General features: G+C 42.4%; 1 protein-coding gene across 1 annotated transcript in view; it reads right to left on the bottom strand.

Moving 5' to 3' along the window:
• Nucleotides 1–1,496: 1,496 nt before the first annotated feature.
• The window catches only part of SCAPER (S-phase cyclin A associated protein in the ER), a 141,267-nt gene continuing 125,995 nt past the window's right edge, over nucleotides 1,497–16,768 (bottom strand). The window contains exons 30-32 of the mRNA XM_066558860.1: nucleotides 6,020–6,211; nucleotides 3,493–3,544; nucleotides 1,497–1,932 (exon numbers count right to left, since the gene is read on the bottom strand). Of these exons, the coding sequence (XP_066414957.1) occupies nucleotides 1,838–1,932; nucleotides 3,493–3,544; nucleotides 6,020–6,211 (339 nt within the window). The 3' untranslated portion in view covers nucleotides 1,497–1,837. The remainder of the gene's footprint in view (nucleotides 1,933–3,492; nucleotides 3,545–6,019; nucleotides 6,212–16,768) is intronic.

The following is a 16,768-nucleotide window of genomic DNA, read 5'->3' as shown; positions in this document are numbered from 1 at the left end:
AGAAAACAAAAATGGTTTTAAACGAAAAAACCAAAAACGAACTAAAAAACGTCGCGAAAGGGAGGCGAAGGGGCACACCAGGCGCGGAGCGGCGCGGCCATACGGATCGGGAGCGGAACAGAGCGGGTCGGGACGGGCACAGCGCCGGCTTCTCCCGCACGGCCTCACCGCACCGCGCTAATCGGCTTTCAGAACCGGGGCCGCTTATTTATAGCCGGGGAGGCGGAGCGCAGGTTTCCCTTTCGGAGTAGCCCCCAGGCTCGCCCGGCCGTGTCCGCACCTGCCGCGGTGCGGGGCCGCCTCGCCTCCTCCCGGGGGTGGCGGGGCTGGGCGGCGGCGCTCCCCCGGGCCGGTGAGGCGAGCCCTACCTTCCCGCGCCTCCATCCCCCCGTCCAGACCCAGGCGGCGACTCCTTATCTGCCTCTGGCATCACCTGGGAGCGCGGCAGGGCCGCTGCAGCTCCCGCGCCCTCCCCCTTACCCGCGCGGGACTGCTCAGGGCCAGCTCCCCGTGGGACCGCAGGCCCGGCCAAGCTCAAGCCACGGGGAGCCGCTCCCTTATCCCATCCCTGGGCAGCGGGGCGAGAGCCGGGCCCTACCGGAGCCCTCCGGGTTGCAGGGGATGGGCAGCGCAGCGCCGCGGCCGCTCCACTACCCCGACAGACTGCGGAGAGGGGTGCAGGGACCGGGCTCCCAGGGCGAGCTGCCGTCGGGGGGCACGGAGCGGCGCGGGCTGCGGGGCCGCCTCAGCCCGGGGCTGTCCTGCACCGCCGGGACGAGCAATCTCCCGGCTAGGGACAGGTGGGGATGGGCATCCTGCCGCCCTCCCAGCCTCGCCGCGAGGCCCCCGCCGTTACCTGGCTCCGTCCGGGTCGGGCTGGAGCTCGGCGCGTTCTCCCGGGGCCGGGCTGGAGCTCGGCGCGTGGCTCGCCTCAGGCCCGCGCCGGGCCGGGCCGGGCAGCTATGGGCGGCGCTGGGGCCGCCGAGAAGGGACCGTTCCGCTGCCGGTGGCGATCACGGTGCTGGTCCTCGCTCCGGCACCGGTCGCGGTCCCCGTCCTGCCCGGGTCGTGCTCCCGGTGCCCGCGGGCCGGGATCGGCGGCGGCCCCGGCGCAGCGCAGCCGGGGCGCCGGGAGCCCCCTCAGCGCCTCCGCGCGCCCCCTCAGCGCCGCCGCGCGCGGGAGCGGCCCCGGGCGGAGCCGGCGCGCGGAGCCCCCGCCGCGCACGGAGCCCAGAGGGCACCGCGGGCCCCGCTCGAGTCCAAGCGAGACGTTAAAAATGCATGAGCTCTAAAATATCTGTCCTAGGTGACGTGTCCTCAATCACCCAAAAAAATATAAGCAAACTTTCCCCGGGGCCAGATCTGACGAATTACTTTGATTTGATTCCGATTGACTCTTGATTACCGAGAAAAACATCTTATGAGTGTTTTTTTCTCTCTTTCTGAACCGTGTTGCTTATGGTAACTCAAACATACTGATGATTTTAACACAGGAATCACACAAGACAGAATAAGTTATTTTATTACAAGATATATAGAACATATTTTCTCTGTTTGCAACCTTATTTCAGCAGTTCTGCAGTGCAAGTCCCACCACAGGGCAGAAAACACCAAAAATCATGACATTGGATACAAGAACGAAATAAACTCAAATTATCAAAATTACAAAACAGAACTTGGAAGTATCTACAGTACTTATATAAATAGTGCAAATTATATATCTATAGGATAAGTATTTAGAGTATCAAAACCATTTTGGAACAGCGTTTTAAAGAAGGTAGTCAGCAGGAACTGGTCAGTGTGACGATGTTAGGGATTTAAAAGCTAAATACAACTCTTATTTTTTCAAGAAGAACTGTCGAGCTTCTTCCCAGGACTGCCGGGGGAATCTGTTGGAGAGCTCAAGATAATCTTGAGAACTGAAAAATTTTTCTGTTGAAGAAAGAACATAAAATTACCAAGTTATTCCCTCTTAAGATAAGATGGCAGTAAAACAAGAATAATGAATGTGCAGCCAATTTAAGTGATTTACTCCCCTCCCCCTATCCAAATCTCCTCAGACCGTGGGGTGACACTTCTGTGGAGCTCATGGCATCTATGCTTGCCTTTAAGAATGGGAGCAGAGGCTCTGATGAGCAAAGGCTTCCATTTGTTAGCTGCTCAGGCTCTCTGCCCTGTGCAGAGGAACATTTTACATCTTTGCCCACTTCATGTTCTTGGGCACACCACTCAGCCTCCTTACACTCTGGGCAGCCTCATTTTCTGCTCAGCAGTTTCTTTTTTTTACAAAGGGCTGCAGAAGAGTTGTGTTCCTGACTGCCCAGAGCTCAGGGCACAAATGCAGCTTTCACTCCTGAGAGTGTGCAGTGACGTGGACAGGACTGCACTGTGCCAGGTTTGAGGGTCTGACCCTCCACGCAGCACCCAACTGTGAAGTTTGTGCTTTCAGGTTTTATTCCCATCAGTGTTACTATTCCCATTTTTTGGGGGGACACCATCCTTTACGTTCAAGTGATAGAAGAGATAAAAATAATCCTGCCTACACTATTACTAAGTTAACTTTTTTGCAACTGGGGAATGTTTAGAAATCACACTCACACGTTACCACATTTTTGTTTAAAAGTTCCTCCAGTTTGAATAGTGAAAATAAAAAGCAAATTTTCTACTTGGATTTTAGATGTTTCTTGAGAAGAATCTCATGGAAATACAATCCTGGAAAGTTGGTGCTGCAGACACTGCACGAGTCTGCTTCAGACTGAGATGGCTGATGTTGACAGTAACAATGTCCATAAAGTTACTTTCACTTTATAATTTATTTTTAAACAAAAACTTGATGCTTTAGACCTAGAACCACTCATCTCCTAGCAAATGCTGAGGAAATGGTGGTGGATTTCTACTTATGGGGAGGGAGAAATGACTGAGCGTCACATTTTATGCACAATTCTCAAGACCAGATGCCCATCGACACTTGAATTTCAGATGTGTTTAGCAAGTAACAGCCATCTCAGCCGAGAATCTTTCAAATGTTTAGCCTAGAAAGGTTGACTGCATTTAAAATAATATCTATAACTGAGGAGGGAAAAAAAAAACCCGACTCTTCTGCAAACTGACAGACTTTAAAGGACAATTACAGACAGTATTTTAGAGATTTTTGGCTCCCTGAGTGTATTGGCATGGCTGTGTAGCTTCTGCAACCTAAAACTTTTGAAGGCAGCCTTTGTGTCAGCTAATTAAATATGTACAGGTACAGTATCACATTTTAAGACACGACACCACATAGCATTGAATAAAGATTAACAGCCTGAATCCCCGACAGAGGAGCAGCAGGCTGGAACACACGGATGTGCAGGTCAGGATGTGAGGCAGGGAGCCCACCCCAAACTGTACATTTACTGTATTCCTCCTCAGCCACGCCGATTCAAGGAACTTAAATCACAGCAACTCCACATTTTGCTACCCAGTTGTTACTCTGTTACACTGCAGGGAACGTACCCCTCTGCTGAGATAACTGATTTTCCATTTGGCCTGAGCTCTGTGCAAAATCCTATGGGGGAAAACAAACAAAAAAAGACATCAGGTTTTCAGATCTTATATCTGAGGAATTAAAACAACATTTAGAAGTCTTCACAGTCATTCAAAAATACTAATACTTCATGTAATCTGTAAATGAACAAACTCTGGCTTGTTTTCTACATATCATAACACAGTACTGCCAGCACTTAAATTCTGTAATTTACAGTGGATTTTTACACATTTATTTATATCTGTTTTCAAAAAATATATTTTTAGTGAATGTCTTCTTAGGAAATAGTTATTACTGTGATTTTTATTTAGCTATTTAACCATAGCAATGTTTCTGTAAAACAAATGGTGTTTCAGACTTTTGCTCCCGACTCCAAATACACTCTTACAAAATTCATGACTGATCCCAATTTCAATGGCCGTGCTTCCCAGCAACCTGGGAGCCTGAGGCGCTATCTCCTGGGAGAAGGTGGAGGTGCTGCCCAGTGCTGCTGGCCCTGGCAGCCAGCTGTGCCCCAGCTGTGCCCCAGCTGTGCCCCAGCGCAGGGCACCACACGATCTCACTGCTGTGGGGTGTTGGGGTGCAGCATCCTCGGAGCCAGCACGGACACAGACCTGGCCTGGAACCAGCCAGCTCCCCACTACAGATCCTGTCCTTTGCTGGAGTCTCCACCCAGCAGAATACTGAAGAAGGGACTACCCGAGATAAGATACAGCACAGCAAATCGTGGATACTCCTGAATGTTTCTACTTATTCCTGCACATCTCCAAACAGAAGTAACAAAAATAAACAGGCTGATGCAAACTTCAGTTGATGGAAATAAATCTATCGGTAGGGAAAGTGCTGTAAAATGCAGAAATGCTCTTCCTTTGATTTTGGCTGCACATTTAACACACTGTATTTAAGTGTTATATTCGTACACACCACCAAACTTTTATGCAAACAGGACTTCTTTTGGCGTTCCCTGGCAAAGGAAGAATCTCATTTTCTAGTCACAGGCCAACATTTTCCAGTCTTTCCCAAACCTTTGACTGAAGCAAATGAGAGATTTGCTTGACAAACAGCAGCGAGTTGAAATAGAAGTGGAGCAGCGAGTCCCTTCTGCGTGCACGGGATCTCCGCATTCCTTGGATCCTGCCAGCACCACGCTCCGTGTGTGCGTGTGGGCAAAATACTGAAGGACCACCGAAGCCAGCAGTGACAGCACACTTCACAGCACACACAGCTCTTCCATATTTTCATAGAACACCTTTTTTTAAAAGCCTACAGGCATAGTACATGAACTTGTCATCTAGGATATAACTAACTGGAAATCGTATTAGTAACGTTGACCCTTATAAATATACTTACACTTTACTGTAGCTACTGGGGATTTTAGTGCCATTCCATCTCTTACAGAACAGAAATCAACGTAAACAACCTGAATTATTCATATAGGGAACATTCTCCTCCACTCTCCTGTTTTTTAGCTGAAAAAAACTCAAACTAAACTTGCTGCAATAACTAATAATGCATAAATTATATTTTTCAGTTTCACTATAAGAAAGGCAAAGAAGATGAATTATAGCTGTGTATTTAACCAGAAGTTCATTACTATATGGCAAATGTTTTTAATACAAAGTTCCAAACTTTTTAAAAATTGCTGTGCAATTATTTTAGAATTAAAAGGATAAAAAGTAGCTGCACTCATAAATTTGATGTTATGCAAAGACTTTTAGTAAATATTTAGTTCTTGTACTTTCTCTTTGAAATGTATGTAGTGTATTATTGGACTAGCTGTAAAGCATTAGAAAAAGGACTTTGATTAACATTTCTTTATCAACAGCAGTAACTTTCAGGTGACTGATACAGGGTTACAGACTCCCAAAAGAGTATTATTTTTAACAGTACTGTGTTTATGAAAACTACATTTATTCACTGGAAACAGCAAATAAAATGCTTGAAAACCATGAGGCAGGCAAAAAATCTGATGGATAAAACAATATATAAATTTAGACAAAGGGAAGAAAAATAACGCAAATCTTTATTCAAAACAGTATTTGTAATGACTTCGGTGGCTTACTGTCAAAAATAAAGCTTGCAAGATTAGACTGGTAACATATGTTTTGTGTATTTTCTGCATAAAATGCATACACTTACCCAGCTCCCTGTAAATCTATGGTACACAGTATACAACTGTACATTTATATGTAAACACATTAATATACTGATTTCAGATATGCTATATGGGCAAGAATTTTTTAAAAAATAAATATTTTAAAATCTACATCACATCTTCCCCGTACATCCAGAAACTTGAATGCAAACTGGAATCTGCACGAACAGTGAGAACCTGAACTACTCAGTAACCTTTGAGTGTGATAAAATGCCTCAAGTACAGGCATCATGTGTGGTTTGAGAAGAGCTGCAGAGAGTCTGGAAGCACTTGAGTGCTGTTTGCTTGTCCTAGTGCAGTGAGGATCCCCACCCTGAGAGCAAAGGCGAGCACAGCCGTACCTGGATGAAGGTGGCCAGTAAAACACAGCTCATCTCCTGCTCCAGGATGATCTTGTTCTGAGGGTTATTGTAACATGCAGCTATGAGTGAAGGGAAGAGCACTTTGATTAAACGAGGATCACTGAAATACTGGAAAGGCAACTGGCAGAGCTTCTGCAGCACCGTGGGGTGACGGCCAGACTGTACAATGATCTGAAAATACAAACAGAACAAAATTCAACCACGTGATCTATCTGTTCTTCTCTTCCTCTTAACCACCAAGGGTGCTGAAGTCATGCTAAAAAAATGAGCACGGATGAGGAGTAAGTACTAAAAATAAAGCCCATAACATTTACTTCAGATAACTTCTGTTTCAGTGTGCAAGTACTATTTTTATTGTGGAGTAATATAAAAAATACAGAGCTCTGAAAGTTCTTTTTTTCTGTATCACCCAAAAAGACAACAAACAAGCAAGGGATTAATTTACAGATTACAGTAAAATAGATAATTTAATACCTTAATTCAAAAGACAAAGAATTACAGCTCAGGGACTGTTCTAAGGTAGAGCCATGAAAGACAAAATGCCGACCCCTGCCATTTGAACGCACTTAGCACAGGGGAAAGAAAAATCCAGGATTTTAAAAACCCTCCCGAAGCTTGACCATCCTTCCTGGGGCTGGCAATTCGAGAGGACTGTGTTTCAGGGGAGATGTCTGCCACGAATTCTCAGGCACCAAAAAGAAAAGGGGATTGTGAGCTGCCCAGTGAGGAGTTTCTGTAAGGAGAGACTCAGAGAGATCCTCCCATCTGTGCTCCTTATCTCGGTTTCTATCAGTGCCATTGGCTCTAAAAGGAGAATTGTTTAGATAAATGGGACTGTTGTCATGAAGAAGGCTAAGTTTACAACTGTATACATCTGAAGAAATAAGGCAATGCTATCACTGGTCTCCTACAAAGGAACCTTTCCATTTCACTTGATATTCTTATAAAATCTTTGCCATAAACTAAAAAATGCCCAAATCGGATCTGTTCCAAGTAACCTTGATTAGACAATTACAATATGAAAGAGCTGTTTGACCCAAAGTTGGCTTTTCAGCATAGGAGGAAGCTCATATAAGGCTGGAACACTGTAAAACTGAGGGTCATGACTGTAAATTGTACTTGGAAAAACACAATTTTACAGGTACACACCCAGACAAGACTGCATTCAAATTAAAACCAGAAGGACAGAAAGAAGCAGTTGAGACTACAGGAACATAAATTACAGGGATTTACAAGTTTTCAAAGCACTTTTAACAATACCTTCAGAGCACACACTAAGTTGATAATGCAGTTCAATTTAAAAACAAGATGAACAAAATAATAGTTTGCATTTTTTTTTCAGTTCACCAGTCAAAAAAGACATTGAAAAACCTTTCAAAATACTGGTAGCAATGTCTTAATGTCCTTAAAGACAGGAGCAATTTTTAAAAGACAGCAAAAAAAGTGACAATTAAGCACACATTCAGACATTGTTTTGAGGAAAATATCACTGAAGCATTTGGATGATTCTAAACTCTCAGCTCCCACCCTGTAAGCAAGAGGTGCCCCCAAGTTTGGGAGTACTGTTGAAATTTTAAATTAACCAGAGTGGCTATTATACTGTTCTATTTTGCAGTGGTAAATTCTATAATCAGAAAAGTATTTAAAGTCAATCACAATTGCTACTAAAATAACTACAATTGGCATTTCTGATCCAGGACAGAACAAGAGAACTCTTGGTTTCTTTTTCATGGCCACCATACCTTTGATGAATAGGCAGAAGAAAATACATTTTTGGGACTTTTTATTTTTCATTTCACAGTTCACTTCCCTTACCTGTCCTAAAAATGCCATGGATAGTTAGTGAAGTCCTGCCACACTCACAGTGCAGATACCAAAATAGCTTCCACAGAATTACTATTTCATTATCTTTTTATTTTCAACAGCTTTACTACTATGATGTTATCAACATTAAAGATAGGAAGGGATATAGAGGGGTTGCTGGCTGTTTTAATCTGGTATTTATCACATGTGGAATCAATTTAATGATTTCAGCTCATTGTACTAATGCAGCTACTAAACCTGATACACTATATTATGTACTCTGAAAAAAACATGAGTCACCCCTTACTGGAAAAGAAGCCAATCAAATAAACCTGCAGCAGAGCACATATTCCTTGCTTCACTGTCAGTGGGTGGAGAAAGAGAAGGCCAGCACTTGACTTAGCAGATGAACATCAAAGAAAGCAAATGAAAAACTTACACTTCTCTTGCTTGATTTTTTTTTTTTTTTGAATGGTCACTTGGCTTAATAATCCCAGGGACTTTTGCAGGCCTGGAATATGGAATGCTCATCTTACAAACTGCTCTCATACAAGAGATACAAGCTCCTTGCTGAAATGCAGCTTGCCTCTCCTCCGCCACAGACTGGGATCCAGATGCATTTACCTAGAATTAGCTTTTCTTGTTGCTCTCTCTCTAGCCTGCAAATCAGATATGCCTGTCAAATGTAACAAGATCCTAATTAAATCACTGCACTTCTGTACAGCCAAGCATTTAAGCACCTGCTTAACTTCAGCTATGTGCCTATGTTCCATTAATATTTCCTTGTGGTTTTCTTTTTCTGAACTGAGGCCTATCAAATTAGTCCAAGCTACTGCAATTATTGTTTTTAAATCAGAGCAGGAAACTCACATTGATGTTTTCTGTATTTCTTTTTAAAACCTTGCTTATTCTCAAAATTTACACATATTCATACAACTTTATTGGTTTTGCCTGTGCTTAGCTGGAATTAATTCCAGCTTAGTTTATCTTATTTATGGCCCAACATGTACTAAATGCTGGAACAATCCTGTGAAGACCCAAACAACACACAGGTAGGAGACATAGCACATAGGTTTCTGAAATGCTATTTCACTGAATGAAGGGAGTTTTCCTTTGTGCCACCAGTCAAACTCCAGGCCCTGGTCCATCCTGGAGGTGGAGCCCCTGTTACAGAGTGGGTGAGAATTCAGGTTCAGCACAGCAGAGAGCACTGGCCCACACTGCTCTCAGTGTAAAAGCCTGCTGAGGAGAGACTGGAGCAACTCAGATGCTCACTTTCAGGACTGCAGCCTTGCCTGGTTGGTGTCTGTCTGCACGTCCAGGTCCCCCACACCACGCAGGCTGCACCCACAGCCAACTGTCCAGCACCATGAGTGATGTGGTGACCTGTGGGAACTTTCCACTGAGCAACACCTTGCAGGGCTGCCTATCAGTTATCTTCTGTCACTCCCACCACTTTATAGCCCTCTGCAGGTCCTGCTAATTGACTTAATCTCCAATAGCCAGCGGGTCAGGCTCTCTCCCCTGCCCTAGCAGCAATCCCTGCTCCTGTGTGACTCTCTGGGAAATGCACTCTGCTCTCACCAGTGCAATCACCATCCCCATCCACTGCACTGGTATTTCTGAAGTTTATCACTTAGGAAAGCATGATTCATGATTTCTGAAGTCTCTAGATGGAATCCATGTTTTCCTTACATTTACTCAGGCCAATATTCACTGTGAAGTGTATTGCTTGGCCATTTGCTGCACTTCTCACTGTGAAAGTCTGAAGCAGTATAAAAGTCAGTCTTTCAAAACAGACTCCAATGACAAAAGCCAGCAATATGCCACACAGCACTTGAGCAATAAAATAGGACAATCAGTCAAAAAAATTAAAAGCTCCATGTGGTATGAAACAGTAATAAAGTAGTGAGGGGAACTCATCATTCTCTGCAAGATAAGGCTTCCCCTGTCACTCAGGTAGGGTCTGGCTCCAGACCTGATGTGACTGCTGGAGGATATTCCAGAAGGATATTCCATCCTGGGTACTCAGTCCTTCCCTGTATGACCCCAGGACAGCAGCCTGGCACTGCTGCCACTGCTTCCTGGCACCTTGCAAAGGAGAACTTCCCAGGACTGAATGCCTTTGCTAAGGAATTAACAGACCATAAGAATCCAAAAAACTTGGGCACGATTTTCTTCTGGGTAGCAAAGGGAAACGCTGCAGCTCATTTCATTTTTCAGTCAGCTCCAAGGGCCCCAGAATTAATGTTCTGATGCTGCTGCAGGAATGAGAATCATAAAAGTGCAGCTCCTTTCCTTCCTTGCAGGGAGACAATGAGTAGCACACAGAGGGACAACTTTTGCCCAATAATTAGCAAAGGAAAGATGTTTTGCTGAACACCTCCTAATTCTATTTATATACTGCATATATATGTATTTGTTCTTCACTTCATCTTTCTCTGTATTCCTTTTATCAGTGAAAACTACCATTACTTTAAAATGCATATGTGTGTATTGTTGTCAAAGGACGGTAATAAAATCCTCATACTTAACAGGTTCCAGAACTTTGGAATGGCACAGCAATGACACAGCATGTCTCAGCAGCTACATGTCAAATCAGATGTAAAATCTTACCAATTCAACAGTTAATTTTACAGAAAACTAAAATAAGAATCTTCTTGCCTTTGAAACTGGATTTTCATAATCAGGTAACTGAGCGTACAAACAGGATTTTCATCAACAAAACTAAAATGCCATTTAGAAAGTTGAAGAATGTCTGTATGTAAAATACTGACAAATATTAGTTACATTGAAGTGAATTGATAATTCATAGATTCATATCATTCATATATTCATATGTTCTGAATAGACATGTAATGGAGATGCATGCTAGTAATTTGTCAAGAGCTAACAGTTCAATTAAACTGCCCTGTGAAGATTTATTATGGAGTAGCACTTTTGGGGACAATCTGAGTTTCTTTTTCCAAGTTGTAACTGCATTCAAAAAAGAGGAACTAACTGAATATAAAACTCTGCTTGCAATCTTCCAGAAATTTAAAGAATATTATGATCCCAGATTGTTTTCCAATGGTTCTCTGTGTGTATGTTAAATATTGTCAGATATTTTATTACAAAAAACAAAATAAAGGGTTCAGTGTCAGACCAAGAACTTTTTCACCACTTGTGTACCACACAAGGTTAGCCCAGGATTACTGCAGACTGGAAGTGCTGATTTTTAGAGCAATATTTAGTCTAGTTCTACTGGTGGATTTAGGTTTTCTTGCTTCACTTGGACATTTGCAGCTCTGTAAAAACATCATTCACGTGAGTTGTTTCTGTCAATATATACAATAAACCCACCAGAATGATCTTTTAAAGAAGCTAATTAATTTTGTAGAAGGTAGAATTAGGTAGAAGAGTAATCCAGCAGCAAACTTTTTTGTCTGTGGAAGGGCAAAACAAAGAACTGAAATGATTCACTTTGGGAAGAAACTTTGGGAGCAAAGGCACAGCTGGCAGGAGTGGCACTGCTGGGGCACATGGCAGCCACAGGGGCATGGCCAAGGCAAGAGGAGACAACACCCAGCAGCTGAGGCCTGGCAGTGCCTCCCAGCACCATTCCCAGCCAGGCCATGGGAACCATGCCTGCCTTCTGCAGCCCATCAGCTCCTTTCATCCACACAGGAAGGGGAAAATGGGCAGCAGAGAAAGGAAAAAGATTGCCAAGGAGAGAACTGAAATCTGTAGGCACAAACCCAAACGTGGAGTTTTGAACAAAACCTTACAAGCCATCCAAGTGCACTGCTCTTGTGTGACTGACTCTGCCTGAAAAACTGAAACTGAGACAAAGTTCTCCTAATGTGGATACAGGAACAAGCAGTTGGAAAGTTCAGAACTTCCTGAAGCAAAACTTTCTTTGGCTCTTGCAGACAAACCTGGCAGTGACATGGGGTGTTCCACAGGTACTCAGAAACAAATACAGTGCTTATTAGCAGGAGCTGAATTCACTTTCTAGAAAAACATCCTTCCCAATAGAATTCCCTTTCATTTTTATGAAACCAAGCATTAAAATGTGCCTTTTACTTGTCTGTGCTCTTCTGCTCTTATGTGGTTCATGTTCAGATGCAATTTTCTTAGAACAGCTCAGTTTAAAAAGTGAGTGGTTCTCTGAGGGGCACTCCCTGCCTTCTCTGCTATCTCAGATGACCTGTGCTGCCAAACTTCAACATGGCCATGACAAACATTAGCATCTTCAAATGGTACTCCCTATGGGAACCACTAATATTTCTAATCCATGGATTTTTCATTTATATAAATGCCAATTCTAATTTGTACTAACAAGTAATAACTTCATTGAACAGGAACTGTGCATCTAATTCCTGTACCAGTATTCTATCAAGCAGTTAAATCCTTTTGTTTGATGTTAGGTTATTTACAACTTTGTAAAAGAAATAAGTCTTTATATTAGTAGTGCAGAGGTTCTCTTCAAAGCTAGATCTGCATTATTTCTTTGCTTCTATATAAACAGATCTCATACTGCTAGTATTTAATCAGCAGAATATGTCACCACTTAGGCTCTTCTTCTGTTTTAAGGTCAAGCTCTTTTCTTTCCATTTTGCAAACTCCACTATTGGCAAAGCTCTGAGCAAAGAATGTTCTAAATTCCTCCTGGCATTTCTCAGGAATCACAGCACTATTTCCATGCAAAAAGAAAGTTCCAGAATGCTACACTGAAATTTAGAAATAAGAATTTTGTCTATTTGAAAAATTCCAGTGTTTATTTTCTTAGTGTCACATGTAAGTCTTCAGAGGGAAGATAAGAGTGGTTCAGGAATAACATCAGCCTTCCTATAAAGCACATTCTAAGCATTGTCCTTTTAGAGCTCTATGGTTTAAGCAGATTCAAGGGTGCTCTGTGTATACATCACAGAAAAAAATTGTTGCATCAGTTTTTGTGTAACTATCCTAAGACATATGAACATTTAAGATAGGACAAGGGCCAACCACCAGGACAATGATGCACTGGAAATGTAAAAATATTTATCAAAAGTGATGCTAGTGGAAAATCTAGCAAAAGGTCATTATACAAAGCTTTTGAAAAAATGCAGCCCAAAATGACAACTAACATGTCCTCTTAGTTATAAGACAATAAATGAAGTATATGTAAGATTAAATTTAACAATAAATAAATAATATTAAACAAATATTGTAAAATATAAACTTCGTTACAATGTGATGAAAGGAAAATGGAAGCAATTCTAATATGCATTGAGGTTACTTGTGAATTTAATACTTGTCCCAAGCTCTAGGAGAAAATAATAATCCAACATCTGACCAGGAGAAGGTATTAAGGAAAAGCCTAACTTCTGGAGTGACAGCATTTTAGCATTTATTAACATAAAAATAAATATTTAAATGTGAGGTTGTTCTCACACTTTGTGTTAATGATATACTTAAGGACCCTGTTAAACCAAAGGGTATCACTGCTTTCTAGAAAATTCTAAGCTTCATTGTTTCCACAATAATGTAACAGAAGATTCGTATGTTCAAGTGTTGGCCTAATAATTTTAAATCAGAAAGTATTATTATACATCCAATGTATGAGAAATACCTATCTTCTGTCAGATAAAATTAAAAATCCATCACGACACATCTCGGATCCTCAGGGGTTATTCTGAGCCCTGAAGTGATCAGAATTAGCCTTTGTAGCCCTGCACTGTTTTTGAAGAATCATCTTCACATTCAGATAACATCCCCAGCCTCGATGATGAACCCCTTTAAACTCAGGCTGCTGCTTTGGGCACGGCTCTGCAGTCATTTACTGTGAATGAAATCCAACTGATCTGAATGAAGATGATTTAAAGGGCAGAGAAGAAACAGGACCAGTCAACAGAAGTTCAGGCAAACTGTTGGCTGAGGTTTCTGCCAGCACCCTTGGAAACTGCTAGTTTGGGTCAAAATCCCCAGAAGGTGTGAATAATTCCAACATTACAGTCTAAAACACATAAAATCTTCTTGTGTGTCTCAGAGCATTTTCTCTCTTCAAAAGCAAATATTTCCTGTCACACTCTGGAACTCTACTCACAAGTAAGCTATATAGTCTTGGAATTATTATTCCTAGCACGTTTTGTCTTATGGTTTCCACAAGAAATGTAAAGGGTTTGTCAAAGAACCCAATCATCAACTAAAAAGCTTGTGAAACACTGAGCCACTGGACATATTACAGAGCTGTCTGAGACAAAGCTTCAAAGAGAGAGCAAGAAAATGTTCTTTTCTGCCATGAAAAACAAGCTCCAATTTACCCTTTACTAAGGGGAGAGGAAGACGAGCAACATTTTCCATAGTACTCCATTAATGCATTTTGTTCTTTATGTTTCAGTATCGCTTCAAACAAGTGTGACCGGAGCTGAACACGAGCCAAGGGGCTGGAGAGACTCCTCCGGGGCTCTCGCAGGCTGCCAGCCTCGGAGCAGCATCCGAGGAAGAGCTGTCAGCTCCGGGACACAGAGCAGCCGCCGCTGCCTCGCCGTGGGGCCGGGCACAGCCACGGCGGCTCTGCGGGGCCGCGGCAGCCGAGACTTTATGAGAGAGGCACAGGGAGTTCCCTCACACATCAGGCGAGACAGACAATAGCTCGCAAGGCTGATTAAAGATTTGCAGGCTTTAGACTCTAATGTTGAAAGTGTCCGTGTGAAAAGCGGTTCCCAAGCGAAGGGCGAGCGCCGCGCTGGGTGGGAGCGGCAGCGGAGTTGCGCAAGCTCTGCCTCCGTCCGAGCCCAGCTCCGAGCGGGAACAAACTGCGGATGGAGCAGGACTACGCCAAACTCTGCGGTGTTTTCTCGATGTGGACGAAGTTCCACCGGGGATTAAGCCGAGACCACCAAACTCCTTTTATCCTGACCCAGGAGTAAGATTAGAACACGGCTGTCCGGAGGCAGCAGCAGCTCCCTCTCTTCTCTAAGCCTCAGTTAGGGACTGTATTGAAGGCTGATGAAATTACTGGCTTTTATGACATTGAGAGATAAGTTTATCCTTCCGTGTTTACAGTTTGAGAGGAAGACAGTAAGATAAATCCAAATGCATTAATTTCTCACACTAATTCCCATACACTCTCTCTTCTCCTCCAGACAGGAACGAGCAAGTCATCATGAACTGAAACTAAATACACTTTACTTCATGTTAAGTCTTTGCTCATATTAAATTACCTTCCCCACCTCCTCTCAAAAACCCCCAAAAATCCAGCATGTATTTTGGAATGTTAGAAATACAATCAGGATGTGACACATGAAATGTGCAGTCCCAAATGCTTCTGACATACTTGATTTGCTTTGTCATAGATCATTCTTTAAAAGAAAAAGTTCATCAGGAAGCTCAAACAACAACAAAGGTGTCTGACAAATTACCTAAAAGGCATCCCCACTTTTGCCTGACTGCCCAGACAGGAATGCCATCTCTCCTGAAGACATTGGTTCACTTAAGTGAATTTATGTGGCTGAGGATGTAAGGCTGTGAGAGCCAAGGCATACATTACAGAGCTGCCTTAATGTACTCAGCTCTAACTCGGGCACTTTAATCCTCAGGGGATTTCTGTTCACAAGCTCAAGTGCCTCTAAATGTGAGTCAAGACTACAACTTCACATTAATCACTCACTTGCCAAAATCAGATATTCCACAAAATTTACCAGGTATTTCTTGTTCAAACCTCTAAAGCTTTAAAACATCAGGGTGTGGGGCTTTTAAAAGAAGTTTTAATGAAAAAACCTGTAACCTCAACATGAAATCAATACTCCTAAAAATCCCTGTTTGAGAAGAAACTAATAAAATCAGAATTAAGTAAATTTAGATCTTATTTACTTACAGATAGGGATGTTAACTGCATGGTAACTACCAATTCCTGCCTCTTTGCCATATTTTCATAAAGTCCACCTACCAGATCAAAATTGTTCCAGTTCCTCCACAGCCCCAAAAGCAACATAAACGATGAAAGCTTAATGATTGCCTCTAGTAAACAACCCATATGGAAACTCTACATATTTTTATAACTTGCAAGTTTTCCTGTTGACTTCTATTTTCACAATTTTTCCATTTTAGAAGTATTTTTCTTCCTTCCCGTTAACACTAGAGAAAACTGGCTCCATCCTAAAACTCAGTATGTACTAACTCTGTCAAAACCACAAAATAATTTCTCTCCAGAAGGTCACTTTTAATCTTAAATCCCTTTGTAAGTGTTCCTTGCAGCCCAATACCTGTAACCACAGCTAGGATGTGTCATACACAGATAGATATTTGTGATACACACTGTGGGACAAAGGCTCCTGCTACTTTATGACAAAAGAAGGACTTACCACACAGGAAAAATGCTTAGAAGAAAATATGACCATAAGGCAATCATTTAACAAAAAAAGGAAAATAATCTTGGAATGAAACCTTTATTGGGGACTAACTACCAACGCTTTGGGTGCCACAAGTGAGTCCTAAATTTCAAGGTCCTTTCAGAACTATGCCTACCATACAGTATTTCTATTTCTTTACACATTATATTTTTACTTGTGATACTGCTGTGTGGTATTTTACATATTTAACATGGGAGAAATTCCCTCCCAAAATATCCTGTACTCTCACTGCTCCTTACTCCTTTACCTGGAGTTAGCAGGGATGCCTGAAACATGTTTTGCAACAAATTTTCCTGTATAGCAAGGAGTAATTTCTAGTAGGTGACTGATACTATTAAATCTAATTCCACGTGCTTCTATTTTCAGCATATGGATCATCAGATATTAACATTTCAATTATTTAGAGTTTATAGTAACAGACCTTGTTAAGGACACAAATGTCTGGGGACAGAGGGTTTGGACAGAGAAGTAAGTGAGACTTATGCAGCTGGAAGACTTCTGGGAATGAAATTCCTTCTTCAAGGACACATAGTGTACATGTAAATTTTTG

Source organism: Molothrus aeneus, chromosome 13 (genome assembly GCF_037042795.1).
Source record: "Molothrus aeneus isolate 106 chromosome 13, BPBGC_Maene_1.0, whole genome shotgun sequence".
NCBI lineage: Eukaryota > Metazoa > Chordata > Aves > Passeriformes > Icteridae > Molothrus > Molothrus aeneus.
This window is presented reverse-complemented; position numbering and strand designations above follow the sequence as displayed.